We start from the raw sequence: 25,720 nt of genomic DNA on the forward strand, positions 1-25,720 counted from the left end.
ATTATATATTTTTATTTTTCAGACACCCAAAAGAATAAAATGGAGATTGTTGCAATACTTTGTCACACCGTATTTGTGCAGCAGTCTTACAATTGCAATTTTGTTTTTGAAAAATTACACTTTTTTGAATTAAAAAATAAGAAAACAGTAAAGTTAGCCATACTGTGAAAGATAATGTTACGCCGAGTAAATTGATACCCAACATGTCATGCTTCATGCGCTCGCTCGTGGAATAGCAACAAACTTTGGCACTTAAAAATCTCCATTGGCGACGTTTAACAATTTCTACAGGTTACCCGTTTCGAGTTACAGAGGAGTTCTTGGGCTAGATTTATTTTCTCGATCTAACGATTGTGGCAATACCTCACATGTGTGGTTTGAACACAGTTTACTTATGTGGGTGCGACTTACGTATGCTACTGCTCGCTAGCACGGAGGGACGGGTTGCTTTAAATTGTTGTTTTTTTTCCTATTTATTTTACTTTTTATATTTACACTGTCCCTTAAAAAAAAAAAATATTATCACTTTTATTCCTATTACAAGGAATGTAAACATCCCTTGTAACAGAAAAAAGCATGACAGGACCTCAGATCTCGCATTTACACTTAAAAGTCGCTTTAAGGCCATTGGGTAGAAGTGATGTTTGACGGCGCTCCGGTCCTCCAAAGGCATAGAATCGAGTGGGGGCCATCATGCCCTCACTCGACTTCCTGCCCATCAGGCCACAGGACCGGATCCTTTTCGCCACTTCCAACAGTTTCGGTAAGCGGTGGAGACCACCGGGACGCGGTGGGCACCTCTCCTGCCACCCATAAAATGCGATCTTGCGGCGAATCCTCCGCAGGATGAATTAGAGCAGAGAATGCAAGCCAGGCCTTCTCTCCAACATAAGTTCCTGACCTCACAAATGCGCTTCTGGAAGAATAGTCAAACATTCCAATAGACACACTCCTAAACCTTGTGGACAGCCTTCCCAGAAGAGTTGAAGCTGTTATAGCTGCAAATGGTGGGCCAACTCAATATTGAACCCTACGGACTAAGACTGGGATGCCATTAAAGTGGATGTAAACCCAAATTTTTTACATTTTTTTTTTATCATACTGTAGAGTATAAGATTTGCTATCATTTGAGCCCAGTCTTGCCACACAGAGTTAATCCATCTCTGAGCAATCCCCTTTTATTGTTCAGTGAGACAATTCTTGACAAACTGAGAAAAACTTTGTCAAATACTCCCCCTTGCTGTGAGTGGCAGGTGATTTACATCTCGTGCATTAGCCTAAGAGACATGCAGTATTATTAAATTCCCTCCCCCACTCCTTTCTTCAGCAGCTCTGCAAGGATTGGCGGTTCCACACCTCACCATGATTTGGCATGCTGAAGTCATGTGGTTACTTTCCTGTCTTTTCACTGGATGTTAAAGATCATAGCTGTAGTTCAGCAGAAGTTCAGTGTTAGAAATACACAGAGAAAATGCATATAGACAAGGGGAGTGTAGAGGTGGGCGGGGAGTCTACTGACATCACGACTCCACCCACCGAGCTCCAGACAACAGACCCACCCACAGAATATGCAGTTTTTTGGGGTCTAATAACAGAGAGAGGGGAGACATTTGACAGGTAAGGATACATGCAGGAGGCATGTATATCCTTATAGATAACCCCTATGGCAGTAGTTTAGAAAGGATGACATTGGGTTTACATCCACTTTAAAGTTCATGTGTGTGTAAAGGCAGGCGTTCCAATACTTTTTGGTAATATAGTGTAGGTTTGACTTGTTTATCTGGAGTCCTCTTCTCTCTACACCCATTCAAAAGGACAGATCATGTTAAAAATCTTTCTTCATCTGTCAGGAGCACATAGGAGGGGGCAGATAGACTACAGTTACAGCTTGTAATAGCTGATTGGAGAAAAGGCACACTTCCCCCTTCACACACAGCAGAACTGTGCTCTAAATGGACATGCTCCGTTCTAAGCTCCCTCCATGACACAAATTTTATCTCATGTGTCGGTAAAACTTCTCAGAAGTGACTCATGCTGATAACAAAGAAACGAAGCATCAGAGAGAAATTACATTTAGAGCTTGGAGAGAGATAAATAAACACTACAAATATATGTGCTTTACTCAGATTCCACGACTGAGGTGTACAACCACTTTGAGTGTTTTTTGTTCTTTCTGCCCGTATAAGCAAATGGTGTTTTTCTATGCACACTATTGTAAGCTAGAAGCGATTTTCCAGCTTCAGCTTTTAGGAGCAGAAAAAAAAAATAACATTTTTCCAATTTTGGGAGTGATTTGCCAGCTGAAAAAAAGCTGACAGCTCCAAGAAGCTCCTAAACACTTAACCACTACTAAGCACCTGTTTTCTGTGTTTCTTTCTAGCCAGCTGTCTTTCAGCATCCCTAAAAACCAGTGTATAGCTGCAGGTACCCTGCTGACAGCTAAATGTAAACACAATTGCCAGCAACAAAAATTGAGAAAAAAACAGCACGGGGATTCCCCCAATCCATACAAGGCCCTTTGGGGTCTGCTAGGAATTTTAAGAGGCACCCTAGCCAATAATAAATAGAAATGGTGTGTAGTCCTCCCCAAATCCATTCCAGGCCCTTTTAGGTCTGGTATAAATTTTAAGGGGAACCCTACCTATTTTTTTTTTTAAATGGCGTGGGATCCCCCCCAAAATCCATAGCAGACCCTTAGCAGAGCATGCAACCTAGCAGGCCAAGAAAGGATGGGGGGACAAGTGAGCACCGCCCTGAACCATACCAGTCCACATGCCCTCAACATGGGGGGGTGCTTTGGGGCAGGGGGGCTTGGCCTCCCCCAAAGGCCCTTCTCCTCATGTTGATGGGGAAAATGGCCTCTTCCCCACAACCCTGGCCTGGTGGTTGTGGGGTGCGGGGGGTAACTTATCGAAATCTGGAAACGCTACCACTCCTAAACACTTTTGAAAATGCTTCTAAACACAATATTAGCTTTTTTTATCCAGCGTTTTTTCCACAGTTTTTGAGTGTCTTGTGTGCATGGAGCCTTAAAATGAGTGTGTTAAAGTTTTATGTGTCTGTTACACTTTTGCTTTTGCACAGTCATTAAAGTATATTTTCTGGGTAAAAGGATTGTTGTATATGTTTGCAGAGTATAGGAGGGTTTTATTTAACTATGCCCTTTTAAGCCCCTCCCACTGTTAGAGCAGTTTGATCACACCCACAATATGGCATGCTGCTTTATTTCTGCAGAAAAAATGATCAGCCCTGGGTGCCAGATGTGCAAGGTATGCCACTGGATTAGATACCTGTCCACTATATTAATTTAAGAAAAAAACAATTTTCTTGATTAGCTTGTCTGTGTGTTGGCTTTTCCTTAGCATATGTACAGTTTATATGCCATCACATTTGGCACTATACCTATATTTATCCCAGATCAAGAATTATGAGTGCAGGATGAAAGTTTTCTTTTTGTTTTGTTTTTTAATAATATTTTACCTGGTAAAATTGTATGACAATTTTTAATTATAACTATATAATTATTATAATATATATAATTATAACAATGATAATTGTTAAATTGTTAATTGCAATTATATTAGCAATAGCCAAACATGTTATTTCAGCCTTTGTTTTTCTTTTTTTTTTTTTTCTTGTTTTTCTTCAACCACTTCCTGCTCACAATCTGTATCTTAACGACTTCTGGACCGCCCACCATCATTATGGCAGCTTCTTCAGTGAGTGGTCTGGTTTCAGATAAAAGTGGTCTCTGCGGCGGATTCGCCGCAAGATCACTTTTATCGGTAGCGGGAGATGGGCCCCCTCCTCCCGCCGTGCTTAAGTGCCCCCCGCCGCTTACCTGATCCGTCTTTAGCAGTGGAGGAGATCGGATCTTCACCCTTGCTGGACATGGAGACGAGTGATGGGAAGATGGCCCCCACCCGTCTCCATAACAATGCAGGGCGGAAGCGAAGTTAAAACGTCACTTCGGCCCATAGCTCTTAAAGGGCCAATTTTTAAAATGATTTTTCCTGGTGCCTCCATGGCAGAATACCTGTGATAGAGCTCCGCCTCTACTCCACCTTCAGGACTAGTGAATAGCATAAATTAAAGGGCATAGCCCCTCCCCCAACATTCTCCTTTTTTTCCTCATACCTCTTGACTGGTAAAGAGTAGCAGTATGTCCATAACTCTGCAGTCGGCAGCGTCCGCCGGGTTAAGCCTCTTCCGTGCGCAGTCCCTGTTCTTGGGCCGCTATTAGCGCTGATAACACTGGGAACCCCTTCTGAGGATCTTTTGGGGTCTTGCAGAGTTTCCTCATAGGAACGCAGTCTGCTGAATTTCCAGAAAAATGAATGCTGGTGATGATGGCAGGAGGATCAGCTTCTCTTCCTTCTTGGTCAGGTCAGGTTTTCCATGACTGTGATATTTTTAAACCCCAGTGATTACATTTACAAGTTACAAAAAAAAAAAAATTTTGTCCCCTTTAAGACATTTTATTCCCGGTCTGTGCATGTGCAGAACGGGCGTTTTTATTTGCCTTTTTTTTTTCCACATATTTATCTAGCTTTGTGTTTACCCTTTCTTACCGTGGGCTCGGTTCGGTGTTTTTCCGTCTCTCCGGTTTCACCGTGCTGGGGGGGGGAGAGGGAGAGACTGGCAGAGCTGAGCGGCGGAGGGGAGGCGGTGTCTTCCTCCTTGTATTGTAAGTGACAGCTCCGTGCGCCTGCGCGGCCACTCTGGATACAGCTGGAGACTGTATCCGCAATTGCCTCTTCCAACCGCTAGTGCACATGCACGGGCACATGCGCATTGGGCGGTGAGGCCATCTTGGTATAGGGAAAAGAGCTTAGATCATGTATTTTTGCCAGTAATAGGGAAAGTCCGTTCAATTAACCTCCCCTCCCCTTTTTACTTTAAATTTTGGCTCCAAATTGGGCTCAGGGCTGCTCTGCATAGCAAGTGTATGCCCTGCAGTCCAAATTACTTCAGTTTTACAGGTATGTCTTATACTTTATTCGTACTCCTATTCCAGTAACTTCGGTTATATTGTTTTACAAATAGGCTATATTTCTTTTTGTTTTCATACTTCGCCTTTCTTTCGTCTCATAGTCAAGATCCCCTTATGTCTAATAGGTATGTGGACCACCTGTACATGAGTATTTAAAAAAAAAAAATAAAACAGTGCGCCACTGACAAACAAACTTTGTTTCAGCCCTGTTCCCGCAAAGCGGTCTGGAAAGTCCTCAAGGTGCCATGACAATGACGATAGTCCTGAGCGGAGGTCACGCTCTTCTCACCATAAATCTTCTAGAAGATCAGGATCTCATAGACGTCGTCATTCGCCTTCGCCTCCACCACGGGCCTCAAGGAAAAAATGCTGGGCCTGTGGCGCGGTTCCACTCCCTGATAAGCTTGTCTGTAGAGACTGTCTCAAGGACTACCCAGATAACCAGGAATTAGAAGGCTAACAGGTGGTTGACCTACTTAAACAAACCATGAAAGACTCTCTTTCTGAATTGACGGCTATGATCCCTGCTCACCCGGTTTCTCAAGCTGCGCAAGTATTGGATTCAGACCCCGACATTCTGGGTCCATCAGCTGTTAGTACTTTGCCTCCATCAGGAAAAACAGCTAAACAGATTCCACCTGTAGATTCATCCGAGGAGTCCTCAGATGATACTGAACCATCTGGTTTCAATTTCTTCCTGGTTCAACCCTTTGTCTAAGCGGTGTGGAGCACCATTGCCTGGGAAGACCCGGAAGAGCCTTCTCAAAAATCAAAATCAAAAACCTATTTTCCATTCCTCAAGAGAAAGCAAATCTTCTTCCCATTAATGGGGGAAATCAGGGAGATCATAGAGGATGAGTGGAACAAAACTGATAAAAAGTTTTCTCTCGCAACTGTATCCACTGGCAGATTCGGATACTCAGTCCTTAAGTTCAATGCCTGTGGTTGATGCGGCTGTAGTGCGTCTGGCAAAAAATGTAATGTTGAAAAAAGGAAGGGGCGGAGCCGGCGCGCAGCATGTGAGGACGTCTTGAGGAGCTCTCCCTGCAGATTCCACATCCTGACCTAATCCTGTGAGCAAAAAGCCGGTGTTTTGCCCTGGACTGCTGGGGTATGAGTGGCGGACCCTCCGGAGAGCCTCAGGGGATGGTGAAATACGGGCCTCCGTGGCCAAAAACACCGGGGGAGAGACTGGCCCGTTATGCCTGGGGCTCTCAAGATGGCGCCGCGGCTCCGGGCAGAGAGGAGGATGAGGAATGGCCGCCGCTCCAGCAGCAGCATGAGGACACAGAAAGACCACAGCCTGCTTTCTCTGGTCGGATGAGTCCCAGAACACAGAGGGACCGCACTATGCGCAGGGGGAGATCACTGGACAGGGACGAGGTGCTCCTACATGATGCAGACAGGGCCCTGGAGGAGGAGGGAGAACCGTCCCTTCAGCAAATAATGGCTGCCATACAGGGGTGTCAAGCTAAGCTGCTAGATCACTTTGGAGAACTGCAAATGGAATTCTCCTTTATGAAACACGATATGCAGAAGCTTAGAGAAAAAGCCCAGGCTACTGATTATCGCATTGCTGCTCTGGAGGACACTGTTAGACCTATGACCACTGATAACCAAGTCATTAAAAAGACCCTCTCTGAGCACACTCTTAAAATGGCCGACATGGAGGACTGCATGAGAAGAAATAACATAAGGCTGGTGGGGTTCCCTGAAGGAGTGGAAGGTAGTCATCCTGAGGAATTCTTGGAGGACTGGCTGAAAGAGAATATGGCCCCTGGAACTTTCACTGCTATGTTTGCCATAGAGAGGGCGCACCGTGTACCAGGTAAACCCCCACCAAAGGGAGCAATCCCCAGACCCATGATAGCAAAGATTCTGCACTTCAGGGACAGAGACAATATCCTAAAAGGAGCCAGGACAGGTCCTGAGCTAAAGTGTCATAATTATCGGATATCTATCTATCCTGATTTCTCTGCCACCACGCAAAAACAGAGGGCTTCTTTCTATCCGATAAAGAAACGGCTTAGAGAACTGAACCTGATGTACAGTATGCTATACCCAGCAAAATTACGTATTGTGGATAATGGCAAAACACATTTTTTTACTACCCCCACGGAGGCTTCTGATTGGCTGGATGCGAGGGGACAACCGAGAAGAGGGGGCTCTCCAAGATCACCTTAAACTACTACATACAGATGAAGATGTTGGGGGATAAGGGATGTTAGGAGAAGGAAATATGGCGGACGCTGAGCTGCTCTTTTACCGCCCCTTTTTTCCCCCAAACTCTCTTTACAAGGTGTCAGGAGGCACTGACTGGGGCCCTCAGATGTGGCCTTATGCACCTGGCAGTCCGGAGGACTACAGAAGATCTATGCTTGCTGCTTTCAAATGCTCAATTATACTTTTAACACCGAAAGAATCTGCAGGGTTTTTTTCTCCTTTCGGAAACAAAGTTTTTTTTTGTTGTTTTTCCTATTTTCACTTGAAACTTGAGGAGTGGAACAAGAAGTATTCCTCTTCTCCCTGAACACATATAAATTTTTTATTTTTGTGTTGTAGGGGTTTTTTTTGTGTGGGGTTTTTTTTTTCCTCTCACAACTGAACTCACTCCTCACAGTGCTGGAGCCTGTGTGATTTTTTGAAATCGCACATCCGTTATAACCTCTTTTGGGTTAAAGGTTTTGAGAATGAAGTGCCTTGCAAGTTGGGGGCGGGTACAGGGTGGGGGGAGGGGGACAAGGGGGGGGGAGGGGGAAGTATCAGGGAAAATTATCATTATGCTTTGTGTATGCTCATGATTTCAAGCTCATTTTTGATACATGCTGTCTGCCTTATATGTTGCTGCTCACCAGGACAGGGAGGGGGGGTGCTGGAGCCCTGGAAGATACTCTACCTGAACGTTGGGAGTGAGGAGGAGGGGGAGGGGGGGAGGTTCTAGCTTTATCCAATATGGCTGTGAGCCTTAGAGTGATCTCCTGGAAGACGCATATTTGAATTTGGAGACAAAAATAGTAGACTGTTGGCATTTCTGGCACGACCAGAATACACACCCATATGTATATCGAGTATCTATGGCCAGGGTGGGGTAGAGGTGAGTGATTCCGAGGGTGTGCTACAGGTCTTTGTCCAGTTTTACAAAGAACTTTACAAGCCATGCATCCCACCGGGTGGTAACACTCTAGAAAATTATCTGAGTGATATTGATCTTCCTAAGTTAACAAATCTAGACCGTGAAGAATTGGAAGCTGACATAACTGTGGAGGAGGTTGCGGGGGCGATAGCTTCTTTTGCCCCTAGGAAATCTCCGGGCCTAGATGGTATACCCTCGGAGTGCTATAATACCTTTAGGGGTGGACTGGCGCCCCGACTATTGCGAGTGTTCCTGGCTGCGCGGCGGGAGGGGAAACTTCCTCCTTCTATGAGAGAGGCCTTGGTGGTTCTGATACATAAAGGGGGAAAAGACCTTAAAGAATGTGAATCCTATAGGCCCATTTCATTGATGAATGTCGACACCAAAATACTAGCGAAAGTATTGGCGGGGAGATTGCAATTGGTAATCTTAAAACTAGTCAACCCGGATCAGATGGGCTTTATACAAGGGTGCTGTGCACAAATGAATGTTAGAAGGTTATTTATTAACCTACAGACGGACCATGACAATTCCGGGGAGAGAGTGGTGGCCTCTTTGGACACCAAGAAGGCCTTTGATTCGGTGGAGTGGGCCTATCTGTTTGGTCTCCTGGAGATATTGGGATTCGGGCCTATATTTATATCCTGGGTGAAGCTGTTATACACTGACCCATTGATCAGGGTGAGGGTAAATTAAATTATATCTGAGCCCTTCTCTGTCCTCCGGGGGACCAGACAGGGGTGCCCGCTATCCCCCCTTCTTTTCGCCTTGGCCATAGAGCCACTTGCGGCAAAGATAAGGGATGATCCTCATCTGAAGGGACTTCGGGTGGGGGGGATTGAGGAACGAGTCTCCCTTTATGCGGATGACATGCTTTTGTATCTGCAGGATCCGGGTGCTTCGTTATCTATGGCCTTCCGGTTGATACAGGAGTTCGGAGATTACTCTGGGTTCCGTATCAATTGGAGCAAATCATCCTTGTTTGCTATAGATGACACAGTGGCGGTCCCGGCGGAATCCCCCATTCAACTGTCCCAATCCTTTAAGTATCTGGGAGTTGTAATTCAACTTCCCATTTCGGGGTATCTGGACCTTAATCTGAGACCAGTAGTGGAGGCTCTTCGTGAGAAGGTGCAGCGGTGGAGGAATATGCCATTGACAGTGATGGGTCGTATAAACTTTTTTAAAATGATTGTCCTTCCAAAGCTGCTGTACGTTCTATCGAACTCGCCTGTATATGTCTCGGTGAAACTGTTTAAACGCATAGATTCCAGTGTGGTGGATTTCTTGTGGGGAGCCAAGGCTCCCAGGTTATCCCTAGCGATCCTGAAACTACCAATAACTCAGGGGGGGGGGGTTGGCTATGCCGGACATGAGATCCTATTTCTTTGCATCCCAAATGACATTCTTGCATTGGCGGTGTTTCCCCCAGATACCTAATGCCACTACTTTACTGGAGACAGCTGTTGCCACGTCCCAGGAAACATTACTGAACATCCTGTTTAGAAAAGAGATACCAGGGAGAGAGATGGGATCTGTTATGGCACTACCAGGTAGGGTGTTCCATCTTTGTACGCAGAAAATAATGGATGACCCGCTATGGTTATCACCTAATTGTCCCCTCTGGTACAATAAATCCCTAAAAGAGTTTTGCAAAATAGAGGATGGGCATGGATGGGCCAAATATGGGATTAAATATCTACATCACATATACCAGGATGGCAGGCTAACATTCTTTGCACAACTGAGGGAGCAGTTTGGTGTACCTAGGACCTGGCAGTTCAGATATACTCAGCTGCAGCATGCAGCGACAGCCCAGTTTGGGAGGGGGGAGGTGAAAGTACAAAACACAACCTTGGAGAGGGTCCTGATTGACCCGGAACCGACTAGGCGTATATCTAGATACTACAAGGAGATTAGATTGGGAGGCCCTGACCTGACTGCGAGGACCAGAAGTAGGTGAACGACTTTCATTCCGGAACTGACTGAGGAATTGTGGCAGGAGGTACTCGATACATATTTAGTATCGGTGATTTCCTCCACGGATAGAATGATACAGCTTAGATATGTACACCAGCTGTACTACACTCCAACCAGACTATTTAAAATGCATAGAAGGGACAATCCAGAGTGTCATAAATGTAGGAGTAATGAGGGAACTTTCCTTCACATGGTGTGGGATTGCCCTAGGATAAGACCTTTGTGGTCTCAGGTGACCGGGTTCATATCTGACCACTTTGGTCTCCCAAACATATGCTCTCCTATGAGGTGTCTGTTGGGGATTTTTGATCAGGAAGAGATGAATAAAAATACTAAATTGTTCCTTAGACTTCTCTATTTTGGGGTGAGAAAACTGATCGCTCGACGATGGATTCATGGTGAACAACTCACCTTGGGAATGTGGATAAAAATAATAGATGCTGATGTACTTATGTATAGAATGACATACGAGGCGAGAGGAGCCCCCAAAAAATTTAGGAAAGTGTGGGGTAGGTGGACTGAGTCCAAAATTATCGGTAGAAGAGGAGGGGAGCAAATAGAGAGGGAAGAATATAGGCAATGATGAGGGTGGACAGTAGTGTGTTGAAAGAAAAGATGCATACAATATTATGAGCAGATAAATCACGAGGGGGGGGTGGGAAGGGAGGGGAGGGAGCCCATACAGGGGGGGGTCTGTTTGGAGTTTGTTGTCTCTGGATGACACTAAGTTTTCAATGTTTATGTTGACTGTCCAGACGTTCTTCTTTATGAGCGGTTTTTCAATAAAATATGATATATATAAATAAAGATTTAAAAGAGGGGGGAGAGGGGGGGGAGGGGGGGCGGGCCTTATGGCTAAAACCTTGGACAGCCGATCTAGCATCAAAGCAGAATTGGTGCAAGATCCCCTTTGATGGAAAATCTTTGTTCGGCGAGAAACTCGACAAAGCAATTTCCAGAGTAACGGGGCAAATCTGGTTTACTTCCTCAGGACAGGAAGGTTCGGAGAACAAAGGCCTATTTATCCCGGTTCCGGCAATCAAATTCTAGAGACTTCAGGCAGTCTAGCCCCTTTAGAAGCAACAGGAAATCTTGGAGAGGCACCCAGACTTCTTTTTTTGGAAGCCAGAAAGAACAAATCCCTCACAGCTCCCCAGGAGGGGACAAAGTCTTTTTTGACGCCAAAGGGGCGGAGACGCCCCCAGTGGGAGCCCAGTTAAAACATTTTTTCCCCATCTGGGCCTCCCAGTGTCAAGACCCATGGGTCCTATCAACGATCCGGTAAACCAATTTTTGGAGTCTCTGCAGCGTCAAAGGGCAGCAATACCTGTTCCCCCATCGGAGCGATTTACAGGTTTTTATTCCACCCTTTTCCTGGTGCAGAAAAAAACAAGCGACTGGAGACCTGTAATAGATCTCAAAAAGCTAAATCGATACATCCATCTCGAAAGCTTCAAGATGGAGTCACTCCAGACGATCATCCAAACCATACAACCAGGAGATTGGTTGATATCGATAGACCTGCAGGATGCTTACCTCCACGTCCCTATTCTACCATTCTTCCAAAAATACTTAAGGTTCGCAGTAGGTCATGTCCACCTGCAATTTAAGGCTCTGCCCTTCGGGCTGTGCACCTCCCCTCGGGTGTTCACAAAAGTGTTGATTTCTGTCTTGGCCCCTCTGAGAGAGAGGGGATTAAGAATTTATCACTACCTGGACGATATCCCCTTGCTGTCAAACAACCCAAGCCAGCTTATAGCCCACAGGGAGATTCTTCTTCAGTCATTGTTTGGGTGGTTGGTGAACCATCGAGAGCCAATTAGTTCCAACACAACAGATGATTTACCTAGGAGCAATGTTCGATACGCACCTAGGCACAGTCTCTTTACCCCAAATGAAGATGGAGGGCATCATTCAGAAGGTATCCAAGACCATACAGAGGTCCCATCTATCAGCCTCACACTGTCTGGGTCTTATTGGCACGATGTTCTTGTGCATACCTCTAGTTCCATGGTCTCACTGGCACCTGAGACACTTCCAGACGGGATTCCTAATACAATGGAAACAACAACATCTTTCCCAGACAATCCGTTTAACAACGCTAATGAGCAGGAGTCTACACTGGTGGACGAATCCAGAGAATCTCTCTCGGCCCCATCATTTGGGTTCCCACTCATGGACCACAATTACTTCCGATGGGAGTGGCCAGGGGTGGGGTGCCCATTGCAGAGAATCCCGGATTCAGGGAAGATGGTCCTTACCCACCAGAGGGATAGTGTCCAACGTCCTAGAAATGAGGGCAGCATTTCCAGCCTTAACCTCTTTTGCATCTAAGGTCAAGGGACAGAGAGTACTTCTGCGTTTGGACAAGGCGGCAGTCTCGTACCTTCAGAAGCAAGGGGGCACCCAAAACAAGACACTTTTGAGGGAAGTGGAACCTGTAATGCTCTGGGCAGAGAAGAACCTGGTAGACCTCAGGGCAATATATCTCCCAGGCAAGATGAACACGGAGGCAGATGTCTTATCAAGGAGGTTTGGGGACAACAACGAGTGGTCTCTCCAACCCCATGTGTTCAACCAAATCTCCAATCTATGGCAGACCCCACAGGTAGATCTCTTTGCTACGCAGGAGAATTCCAAGCTCAGGAGATTCTACTCCCGCCTCCCACATCCACAAGCGGAAGGGGTAGATGCGCTATCTTGTCCTTGGACCTTCAAAACAGCTTACACCTTTCCTCCTCGCCCACTCATATCGAGGTTTCTCCTCAGACTCCTGACTGAAGCAGTCCAAGTGCTAGCAGTGCTACCCTATTGGCCAAAGAGACCTTGGTTTCCACTAGCCATGCACCTCAGTGTGGATCCTCCGATCAGAATTCCTCCCTTCCCGCAGTTGTTGACCCAGGGCAGGCTGGCCCATTCAGACCCACAGAAGCTGGACCTTATTGTATGAAAGTTGAAAGGAGGAGGTTTGAATCATTAGGCTGTTCCCAAAAGGTCATGTCCACCCTGTTGAAAGCCAGAAAACCTACAACCAACACAATATATGCAAGGATTTGGGACGAGTTCTTATCCTATGCCACAGGAAAAGGATTTGATCCCATCTATCCGTCCACTGCTGATGTTCTGAATTTTCTGCAAACTGGTCTCAATTTGGGGCTCAGCCAGAGTTCCCTCAAGGTACAAGTGTCCGCAATTTCTGCAGAAACTAACACCAGGTGGGCAGAAAACCCTCTAGTGGTCATGTTCCTCAGGGGAGTATTGAAGATGCGTCCTCCATCCAGACGTTCCTTCCCAAAGTGGGATCTCCCTCTAATATTGGAAGTCCTATTCACTCATCCGTTTGTGCCGGTTGAAGAGGTCTCAATTTGGAACCTAACTAAAAAAAAACTTTTGGCTATTACATCTTTCGGAACTTCACTCTCTGGGCATCGGGGTAGGGTAGAACTTCACCCTCTCAGAGGATTCACACCCAAGGTCACCTCAATGGCAAATTTGTCAGAACCATGGGCGTTACCAGTTTTCATGGACTCAGAATCAAACTCCTGTCACGAGTTAGACATATCCAAAGTCCTCAGGGCCTACTTGGAAGCCACAGCAAGTTTCAGGAATTCTGAAAGATTATTCTTACCCCATGGGATGATGAGTAGAGGAAAGGAAGCTTCTACCAGAACCTTGGCATCCTGGGTTGTCAAGCTAATTCAGAAAGCATACAGGGTGAAGAACTTGGAACCTCCGACTCAGGTGAATGCTCATTCAACAAGAGCGGTGTCAGCTTCTTCGGCAGAGAGGGCAAATGTTTCTTTGGAAACAGTATGCAGGGCTGCCACTTGGTCTTCTCGACACACGTTCCTTAAACATTATCGTGTTGATCCCTGAGCTCTTACGACTGTAGAGTTTGGTAGAAGAGCACTTTGTGCTGCCATGTCTGTATCTGATTAAAATTTTTTCGTTAAAGCATTAAACCCACCCGTGTGAGCTAGTTATTTATCACAGGTATGCTGCCATAGAGGCACCAGGAAAACGGAAAATTGTGTCATACTTACCGTAATTTTCCTTTCCTGGTGCCAATCCATGGTAGCATAAGCTCCCACCCTCGGTATTCTATATTACCAAGAATGTTGGGGGAGGGGCTATGCCCTTTAATTTATGCTATTCGCTAGTCCTGAAGGCGGAGTAGAGGCGGAGCTTTATCACAGGTGTGCTGCCATGGATTGGCACCAGGAAAGGAAAATTACGGTAAGTATGACACAATTTTCTGTTTTTTAAATGAGAATTTTTTTTTTATTGCATTTTAGTGTAAATATGAGATCTGAGTTCTTACTTTCCTTGTAATAGAAATAAAAGTGACACAATTTTTTTTTAAAAAAACAGTGTAAAAATAAAAAATAAATGTTAAAATAAATAAGAGAAAAAAAAAATGTTAACGTGCCCCGTCCCGACGAGCTCGCATGCAAAAGCGAAGGTATACGTGAGTAGCACCACATATGAAAACGGTGTTCAGACCACACATGAGGTATCACTGCGATTGGTAGAGTGAGAGCAATAATTCTAACCCTAGACCTCCTCTGTAATTCAAAGCATGCATCCTGTAGAATTTTTTAAATGTCGCCTACGGAGATTTTTAAGGGTAAAAGTTTGTCGCCATTCTACGAGCGGGCACAATTTTGAAGTGTGACATGTTGTGTATCAATTTACTCGGTGTAACCTTATCTCTCACAATATAAAAAAATTGGGCTAACTTTACTGTTGTCTTATTTTTTAATTAAAAAAGTGTATTTTTTCCCAAAAAAGTGCGCTTGCAAGACCGCTGCGCAAATTTGTTGTGACAGAAAGTATTACAACAACCGATCATTTTATTCTCTAGGGTGTTAGAAAAAATATATAATGTTTGGGGGTTCTAAGTAATTTTCTAGCAAAAAAAATGTTTTTAACTTGTAAACAACAAATCTCAGAAAGAGGCTTGGTCCTTAAGTGGTTAAGATCCCTGAATGCAAATACATTAATATACTCTCCCCCTTGAGAACTATCAGCATACACATCGCATGACTGCTGGCTCTCAATCCCAACTCTCAGTGATATGAAGGTCCCCACTGACAATTAGGAACCAATCAGAGTGTTTCCTGATCATGTGATTATGTCACCTCTGACACAGTGATAATACGTTGGCTAAAGGCTCCATTGACAAAAATGAAAGCCTGCAGTGTGCATTGGTAGGCCTATAATAAAAAAAGAGGTTTTTTTATTAAAAGACTGTACCAAAAAAAAACTCTTATGTAATTTCAATATAGTTATACAAATTCGTCATAGAGTTGTTGCTAACTCACATGATTAAATTTCACTTGGGCATCTGCGCATGAATGACCTGCAGTCATGAAAGAGTGGTAGTAAAGGCCTTTTAATGTTTTGTACCTATAGGTAAGCCTATAATAAGGTTTACCTGTAGATACAGTAAAAATCTCCTAAATGTGCACTGTTCAGGAGATATTTACTTTAGAGTGTTGTCCACAGAGAGAGCCATGCCACAACCGAGACTTCCGGGCGCATGTGACGTCATCACGGCTCGGCTAGTCAAATGGCCACTGTATAAAACTGAAAGGAAGATCAGGTAAAGATGGAAGCCCCGGTGGAGCTGTGACAGCGCTGCATACTAGCATGTTATACTCTTAAATTGCAGGGAGAAGATTTTTTATCTTTTGTGGTTTACTATCACTTTAATGCATGTGTATTTAAAGCTAAGTCTTTTTAAAGTATAGATCGAATAAAAGCTCTGTCAGTTTTTTTTTTGGCTATGTTCCTACTTGGATTTACTTTTCTGGACACCACAGGAAGTGAGAATAATAGTAAAGAAAGAGGAAATCCCAACTAAAACAGTTGTCAATGGAACAAGTGTCCCCTTTTGGAAGATTTCCCCTTACCTTCTGTTCTAGCAGCAACTTTAAAATTTTGGATTTCTCATCACTTCCTGCTCCAGGGACTATGGTCACCATGACAAACACAGGGTGAATCTCCCCAGCAAAGACAGAACAATAAAAACTTGTTTCCTCCTTCCATATTCTAAACTTAAAAAAAAGTTTTGCTTTAGAGCCAATTTAATGTTGACTTGATAGCAGTCTGATGAGTAAGTATAAGAATACACAATCTGGCAGCACAATCCCAAATCGATCACCAAATAAAAACATCAGGTTAGTAGTTCCACCCCCATTTGTGGTAGGTTCCAGAATATCCCAAGGGCATCCACCTCACTGTATATGTGAAGTAAATGCCTGGGTCCTCACCCACAAAAAATCAAAACATATATAGAGGCACTCGCTGGTCTTGTAATCAAAGTAACAGTGCTTTTATTGTCAGGATTTTGATGGTGCTCAGCTCATTGAGAAAGATGACCTGAGCTCCACTGAAATGTTGACAACAAACCACTGAAAGTAACCTATGAAGTTTATACACTTCAATAATTTTGGCAGCTGCCCTTTTTCCTGTTTTACTCATTGCCGCATTATGTTTCTAAAAACCCCTTGAACTTCAATAATGACAGTTAACCATTAGATTCCTTATTTTCCCCATGCTAACTTCAAATCTTATTATCCAATGACATTTTTAAAAGGTAATTGTTTTTTCAAGAGACACAAAAGAGGAAGAAACAAAATGCATAATCTCAATTTATAAGGGTGTAATTGTCAGATAATGTTCCCCATATTTAAAATGTTGTGCCAATCTTTACTGAATACCAAATGTTTTTGTAAGCTGTTGAGCAGCAGTAGAAAGGACTTACAAAGTAAAAGCGTGAACCTCAGTATACTTGCATTTACAGTGTATTACTGGTCAAATAACACAGCTTTAACACTTTATAAGCCATTATAGAACAATGGGTAAATAAGAATCCTGGGCTTTCGTGAAATCTATTCCATGTGTGATGATTTAGAAAAAAAAACACAACTTAGCAACAGAATGTATTGGGATTTATTTTAAAATGCTGGCACTAGAGGAATACAAATTAGTAGCTCAGAGCCCAGGTGTTGTATTCCCTAGCAGGCAAAATGTCTTGGCATTGAAGCTTGTTTTAGACAGAAACAGTCAGTGGACTGCACCACAATACTCCTGCTCCAAGTGGCTTTTAGTTGAGCTGTCTTTAGGTTTGTATACAATAAAAATCTTAGCTAGCTAAAGCTTTGGAGTATGGCATTTTTGTGCAATTCATTTGTTTGAAAAGCTAAACATATATTTTCTCTCACCTCAATTTAACTCACCTCAGAAAACTGCAGCCTGCCAAAATCACTAGTGGGATTGGCAATCTTAAAAACCTTCTTTGGCATTACCCAGGTCTCCAATGTCTCCAGCTTACTGACTGCAAGATTAGTGGCATGATGTTTAATAAGAAAACCCTGGAAGCGATCAGCAAGGAAATAAAGATGGACTGAAACTGGGTGGCCCATGGGATAGTATCTGAAAAACAAGATTGAAGAGAAACTGAGATTGTGGAAAACAAAAAAAAGATAGACTGCTGCACAGATATGACCTCACGGTCTGCAGTGACAGCAGTGCTACAGCTTAATGTCTAAAAAGAAGAAAGATGAAACAATCCAGAGTTAAGAATAATGATTATATGCAATAATAATTAATGGATAACACGCATCTATATTTCTGTATTTAATAAATAGAGAAGATTCAGAATTCGTATCACCTTTTTAGGTCAATAAAGGTACTTTGAACATTATTTGACATGCTGTCATATTATACTTTAGTTATAGGTTTGTATATTTTATTCGGATTTCGGCTGATAATCCAGTAGCTCAGACAAAAAGAGATGGCAAAAGACCTTCTATAAGCTACATATTTCTAACATGCTACTTCAACCCAAAACTGATGTTTTTGGCTTCTTCTGGTTGCTGGTAACTTGAAAGGTATTCATGTGTTTGAACAAACACATATAACACAAACACTGCCAGACCCTCTATTTGTCTGAGAAATAGTGTCCAGAGAATAGCCGTATAACAGAAAAGCGATCAACTCTCCTAGGAAAGGGGGAAAAGCCGTGCCACATCCAATGAAGCAGTAACAGAAAAAAGCGTGTTCCCCTAAGTGGACTTTCCCGGCACTTGCATAAAAGTAGAAATGTAGAGAAGTGCAAACTATTATAAAGTATAAAAGGATATTTTTATTTAATAAAGAAATACATTTGCTAAAAACAATGTGGATATCCTAGGTAGCATAAACATAGTACATAATTAGCATGGTTTACATCAAACAGTAAGCAATGATGAGGTATACAGAGAGACTCTTTTCAAGCCTGACGCGTTTCGGGGTGCTTAATATTTTTTCAGTCCTTCTTCAGGGGCATAATTGAAAAGAGGGGTTCATCCGAGAGAGTTTCATTGGTTACTCTGAAAGAGGTTATTAAAAGACCACACGAAAAGGCAAGGTGGGATGGTGAGCAGTTGTAATGTAGTGGGTACGGGTACTGTTCTTAGACGGTTAAAGCTAGGTGTTGATGAGCAACAGTCTCCACAAGAAGATATACAGATTCACCTACCCTGCCTGACCCGGATGCGCATAGGCCAAAGCGATATACTGGGGTCGAGAGAGGCAACCCTTAGGTGAATCGTTTATAAGTTCGGCTAGCCACGCATCCCAGCATCCGGCATATAGAGCGGATGGAGTGTCCAGAGAATAGCCGTATTGGCAATCTTTCCGGTAGAAGAAATGGACGCCATAGGCGCGTCATGTGATAGATGGTTCCCCCTGCTGGCCTATAAAAGGCTGCCTCTGTCTGACGCAAGTTGCTGGATTGTCTTCAGCTCTTCCCTGTTCCTGTGTTATACTTTCAAGTGATTCCTGTTGTGACTTCGGCTTGCCTCCTGACCTGCTCTGATCTACTTTCCAGTGTTTGACCCATGGCTTGGCTCACGGACTTTGCTATACTTGCACCTGCCTGATTACCAGTGTTTGACCCCCAGTTTGGCTCTTGGACTTGCTATACTTGCACCTGCCTGATTACCAGTGTTTGACCCCCGGCTTGGATTATACCTTACCTGTGATTGACCCTCCGCTGGCCTCACCACAGCCTCCAATCTGCTCTCCTGTGTTCTACCCTCAGCCAGGCTTTTACTAGTGTCCAGATTACTCCTTGTCATCTTCTCAAGCAAAGTCTCCAAGTGATCATCAGCTCAAGCCTTCTCAACCTGCTGGCAACCCGTGCTTCTTTGAGCCCTATACCTCCTGTTCCACCTTCAGGGGTATACTGCGCTTAGCCGCAAGGAGAGCCTCCCTTAGCATCTTGGCCTCTGAAACGGTACCTGACACTATTAGAGCCTGGCATAGCATACTGCATTAGTCTTTTATAAAAATGAGCATTGTAAATACCTATTTAGAACGATCTTCAGGCTGGTCACATGACTCCCGGCCACTGTATACATCCGATGCATGGCTCTTGCAGGAGGGGCTGAGATCTCCCTCTGACGTCACCCGGGGCGATCACATGGCCGCTCAGCCTCTTCTGCTGAAGGCCTGGAAACCCGACCGAGAGTCACGTGACTGGCCTGAAGATCTCGCTCAATCAGTACTTACAGCTCTCGTTTTTATAAAAGACTAATGCAGTGTGCTATGCTAGGCTATAAGAGAGGGTCTGGCAGGGACCATTTAGAAATTTTTATTTTAGTAATATTGGCGGGAGGCGGGGGGGCAGGGACGGAGACACACAGACACAGAGATGACAGGCAGAGAGGAAGGGGTACGGGGAGAGAGGAGAGCTGAGAGCAGGGCTGCTTATGATGGAGGGATGCACTCTGACCATGGTGGTCAGGGCTCAGAGAGGGGGATACAGGAAGTGGCAGGTTCAGGCGGGGTTTTTTTACAGTTTAGAGGGGGGCAGATAACACAGCACAAGCACTGTGCTGTTTAATCTGCTCTAAGGGACCATGAAATAAAAAAAAAAAATTGGGGTTAACAAAAACTTTAATTCATACAAAATGTTTGCTGTTCAGCTGTATTCTGAGCTTTCGGTTTCGGAATTATTAGGTCTGCTAAGTTTTTACACATTGTATGTCTGGCCCTCCATCTACTGTTTTCTTTGTAGAGGTGCTATTATATGAATATTACTGTCCTACTGGGCTTTGCAGAATGTTTTCACATACTCATATCAGGCCTGTTGAGCTTTCTATGCCTGGGTCACTTTTTATTAGCAGTCTAAAAGACTACAACATTTCTGGCTCTGTACATAAATATGAAACATCGGAACATTAAAAAGCAGTCAAACTAAGGGGTGGGCAATAGTAACAGAAAAATAACAGGCCCAGGCAACCACAGCACTTGGGACCACCTGCAGTTTAAAGAGCTGCCTGAAAGACCTTACACCTGAAGCTGAAGCTCGATGAGGCCTGTCACCCAATTTGTAAGACCAAAGGCTGGAACGAGAAGCTGGTTCCCCTTTACAGAGACCATTAGATATGACAAACGGAAATTCAGTCTTTCTAACAAAAGCAGTGGCTGCAAGGTAGATACAAATAGCTCACACTAGATCCTGACCTGCAAAGGAAAATCTCCTTTTGATATACTGGGGCTTTACAGAGGGAGGGAAGCACAATGACCTGATGGGAGCTTCTAAGTCCCAACACCACCTTGTCCCTGTGTAAGACCTCAAAGGGTTATTTACAGGAAAAAGACATCAGTTCAGACACACACCCTGCAGAAGTGACAAAGGCAAGGAACGCAACCTTTTGAGTAAGTGGAAAGGGAAATATTCGTAATAGGTTCAAAAGGTGGATGCAAAGTGCTGAGAGAACTAAATTCAAATCCCACAGAGAAACATGAGAGACCCACTGTACAAAGAATAGGAGGTCTCCAAAAAAAGATAGCATTTTTAGCATCATAGGAGTCACCTATTCCAAGAGGCCGCTGATGCCCAAGACCTGGGCTTCAACAGCCATGGAGTTAAAGTCAACGACCATGAAGCATCTGCAATCTTAAAGAGCTTAACAAGGCAAGCACAAGGCCAGATTCTTGGTGAACACATCCTTGATGTCCACGGTGGCCAGAAAGTTTCCCTGATTGAGAGATGCTATGCCAGACTTGGTGAATTACAAACATAATTTCTATGCCTGAATGCAGACATTTAGGGCCTTGAGTTCTAAGTTGGGGTAGAAGCCCCCTTTTAGTTTATGAACTGTGAATAGATTAGAGTAGTATCATTGAAAACATTCCAGGAATTGGAGAAACAACCCCTTGATCTAAAAGACCTGCAAGAGCTACATGGAGATCTACTAATCTGTGTGGTTAGCACAGACTGGTTGGAATACATGAATCACATGAATGGGGAAGGGGACTATAATTGGAACTCTGATAGGCAGCAAGGACCAACTGAGGACGAACTGCATGTGTCCAGTGTATAGGAACAGAGGTAAAATGGTGCTACCTCCCACTGATTGGCAGGAACAACAGTGTGGAATGTGTAAGAAACAAAGTGAGTCTTCAGAGACAGGGTCACACTAGATGGTGTAATAAAAGATATATTTGCGCTTCTCCTAAAACAGGTGATATATATAGAGGGTGCTGCTGCTTAAGATAGCCAGAAATACTTTAACAAAACAATGTAAGAAAGGTATAAGAGCGCTATCCAAAACAAAAAAATACTTATATCAAATAGTGAGTACATAAAAATATATGATGAAAAAATAAATATGTAAAATCAATGAAGAAAAAAAGTGGGTTTCAAAAAGAAAAAAATTCCCAAAAAGTGTCCAACCAGTGTTCAGAATCAACCAGGTGAGAGTCAATATTTACTTGATCACTCGATTCAAACAAAATCGAAGCCACTTACCAGATCTGTTGGATCTCAAATTACAGAGATCAATTACGCTCATACAAAAGAATCCAGCATAGAAAATACCCTCCTAGCAGTCCTCTGCACACTACACCTCCTCAATGGGGCGGAGCTGTTTGGATAAAAGATATTCCTTGGATACGAATCATCTGTCTTTAGATCATCTCAGACAAAGCATATAATTAAAGGAAAAGACTTAATGGTGTAGTACGTCATACAAAATTTATTTAAAAATATGAAGCACTCACATTCAAGAAAGCGGTAAACATCACATACAGTATCTCACAAAAGTGAGTTCACCCCTCACATTTTTGTAAATATTTTACTATATCTTTTCATGTGACAACACTGAAGAAATGACACTTTTTCTACCTTGCTAAAGAAGCTGAGGGTAAAGGTGATGGACTGGCCAAGCATGTCTCCTGACCTAAACCCTATTGAGCATCTGTGGGGCATCCTCAAATGAAAGGTGGAGGAGCGCAAGGTCTCTAACATCCAACAGCTCCATGATGTCATCATGGAGGAGTGGAAGAGGACTCCAGTGGCAACCTGTGAAGCTCTGGTGAACTCCATGCCCAAGAGGGTTAAGGCAGTGCTGGAAAATAATGGCGGCCACACAAAATATTGACACTTTGGGCCCATTTGGACATTTTCACTTAGGGGTGTACTCACTTTTATTGCCAGCAGTTTAGACATTAATGGCTGTGTGTTATGAGTTATTTTGAGGGGACAGCAAATTTATACAAGCTGTACACTCACTACTTTACATTGTAGAAAAAGTGTAATTTCTTCAGTGTTGTTACATGAAAAGATATGGTAAAATATTTACAAAAATGTGAGGGGTGAACTCAGTTTTGTGAGATACTGTATGTGATGTTTACCGCTTTCTTGAATGTGAGTGCTTCATATTTTTAAATAAATTTTGTATGACGTACTACACCATTAAGTCTTTTCCTTTAATTATTCTATTTGTCTGAGATAATCTTGGCAATCTTCCTATAGCCTAGGCCATCTTTATGTAGAGCATCAATTCTTTTTTTCAGATCCTCAGAGAGTTCTTTGCCATGAGGTGCCATGTTGAACTTCCAATGACCAGTATGAGAGAGTGAGAGCGATAACACCAAATTTAACAAACCTGCTCCCCATTCACACCTTAGACCTTGTAGCACTAACAAGTAACATGACACCGGGGAGGGAAAATGGTTAATTGGGCCCAATTTGGACATTTTCACTTAGGGGTGTACTCACTTTTGTTGCCAGCGGTTTAGACATTAATGGCTGTGTCTTAAGTTATTTTGAGGGGTCAGCAAATTTACATTGTTATGAAGGCTGTACACTCACTACTTTACATTGTAGCAAAGTATAATTTCTTCAGGGTTGTCACATGAAAAGATATAATAAAATATTTACCAAAATTTGAGGGCTGTACTAACTCTTGTGAGATACTGTAGGTGACACAGCTGTGGATCTTGCCAACAAGCTGATCGTGATGACGTCTTAGGAATGCTACTCCAACCGATGTGTTTCCCCATAAGAGGCATCAGCTGGGACCAGAGGCTCTTCCCAGACATCACACACCACGCAATATATACTATAATTGACTTGTATTCAATACTACATACAGTACATGATTTTCAATCATGTGCTGTATGTAGTATTGGATACAAGTCAATCAATAATGTATAGCCCCTTTTTTATCGATTTGTAATAATGAAAACATTCTGTGAAAGGAATGACACGGCACAGGAAGAACATATTTTTAATAAATTTTATATGAAGTACTACACCATGAAGTTTTTTCCTTCCATTATTCCCTTCTGAGATGATCCAAAGACAGATGATTCGTATCCAAGAAATATCCCTTGTCCAAACAGCTCAGTCCCATTGAGGAGGTGTAGTGTGCAGAGGACTACTAGGAGGGGATTTTCTATGCTGGATTCTTTTGTATGAGCGCAATTGATCTCTAATTTGAGATCCAACAGATCTGGTAAGCGGCTCTGAATTTATTTGAAGCACAACACATCAAGTGAATATTGACTCTCACCTGGTTGATTCTAAACACTGGTTGGACATTTTTTGAGATTTTTTTTCCTTTTGAAACACACTTTTTTTCTTGATTGATATTTCTACATATTTCTTTTTTATCATATATTGTTATGTACTCACTATTTGATATTAGTATTTTTTCTGTTTTGGGTAGTGCTCTTATACCTTTCTTACAGGGTCACACTAGAGATAGTGTCACACCTCTGGACCCTGAAAGTGGGAAAAAAAATCAAAATTGGTTAAACTTTTCACATAAGGGAAGGCCTCCATCCTCTTTGGAAACTGGCAGAAAACTGAGGCATGTTGGGAGTAAGAGGGCTTATCCCATTTTGGTCACTGTTTTTATGTTTGCCAGTGTGAAAATCCTGTTGTAGGCAGCAGTATAACCTAGAAGTCTCTGAATACATTGTCCCTTAACAAATGAAAAATAAATCATGTCTACTACTTTTTACAATATTTGTAAATTGGATTTTGCAACAGCTAGGCATATAGTGTCAAAACATACCTTAAAGCATGGGTGCTCAACCTGTGGCCCTCCAGCTGTTGCAAAACTACAAGTCCTATGAGGCATTGCAAGGCTGACAGTCTGAAAGCATGACTCCCAAAGGCAGAGGCGTGATGGGACTTGTAGTTCTGAACAGCTGGAGGGCAACAGGTTGAGCACCCACGCCTTAAAGAGAAGACTATAAATTTACACGCACACACACACACAAAAAAAACAACTCTAAATATTACAAAAGCTTTTTAGCTGTAAATGTATAAAACAAGATCTGGATGGATTTTTCATAATTAGTGGTGCTGTGTCAACAATGCAGAGCAGTTAAATACAAACAAGGCTGACACTGATGGACTAAACAAAGTCACTACAAACAAATCACTGCTGCCAATATAAGCAATATCCCACCTGCTGCTCAGAATACTAAAGTACATTGTGTTTTTAAACCATATGTAGCAATAAACATTTATCCAAGGAATAGTCTGAGCAAATTTCAGCCTTAGCATTTAAAATATATACATGGATAACAAAGCAAAAATTTTATTGCAGATTTTTTTTTCATTACTCTTTTCACCACATGGATAACAAACTAAAATCATAGTGATGCACGATCGATTGCATGCTTGAACTCACATTTTGAAAAAGAATTAGACTGGAACAAGAAAGCAGTATTGATTGTCAGCTGAGGATCTCTTAATATATGCAAGCAGACAAAGGGATTGTTAATGTGCAGACATAAGGCCACACAATAAATCATAATGACTGTTTGGGACAATGTGTTAAAAAATGCAGAGTGTTATTCGCAGCCACTAAAAATACCGTACACTTGAGGTTAGTATAAAAGATAGATGTAATGGAATTTCATGTGTAGAAGACACACAGCGGTCAAGTTGAACTAAATGTAAAAAGGTTTAGGGTACAAAATAGTGGATAACCTGTAGGCAAACCCTGCTTTGTAGAAATAGCAATTTATGAAATGAAAGCCTGACCCAAGCCAAAACACTTTTATCTCCTGTGCACAAGTAGAGAAGAGTTATGCCACATACACACGATCGGATTTTCCAACAACAAATGTTGGATGTGAGCTTGTTGGCGGAAAGTCCGACCGTGTGTATGCTCCATCGAACATTTGTTGTCGGACTTTCCGCCAACGAATGTTGGCTAGCAGGTTCTCAAATTTTCCGCCAACAAATGTTTGTTTTTGGACTTTTCGATCGTGTGTACACAAGTCCATCGGACAAAAGTCCACGCATGCTTGGA

General features: G+C 43.1%; 1 protein-coding gene across 1 annotated transcript in view; it reads right to left on the reverse strand.

The window, feature by feature from the left end:
* The window catches only part of XYLT1 (xylosyltransferase 1), a 656,093-nt gene that overhangs the window by 36,679 nt on the left and 593,694 nt on the right, over positions 1-25,720 (reverse strand). The window contains exon 9 of the mRNA XM_073591126.1: positions 17,351-17,546. Within this exon, the coding sequence (XP_073447227.1) occupies positions 17,351-17,546 (196 nt within the window). The remainder of the gene's footprint in view (positions 1-17,350; positions 17,547-25,720) is intronic.

Source organism: Aquarana catesbeiana, linkage group LG06, assembly GCF_042186555.1.
Source record: "Aquarana catesbeiana isolate 2022-GZ linkage group LG06, ASM4218655v1, whole genome shotgun sequence".
Lineage (NCBI taxonomy): Eukaryota > Metazoa > Chordata > Amphibia > Anura > Ranidae > Aquarana > Aquarana catesbeiana.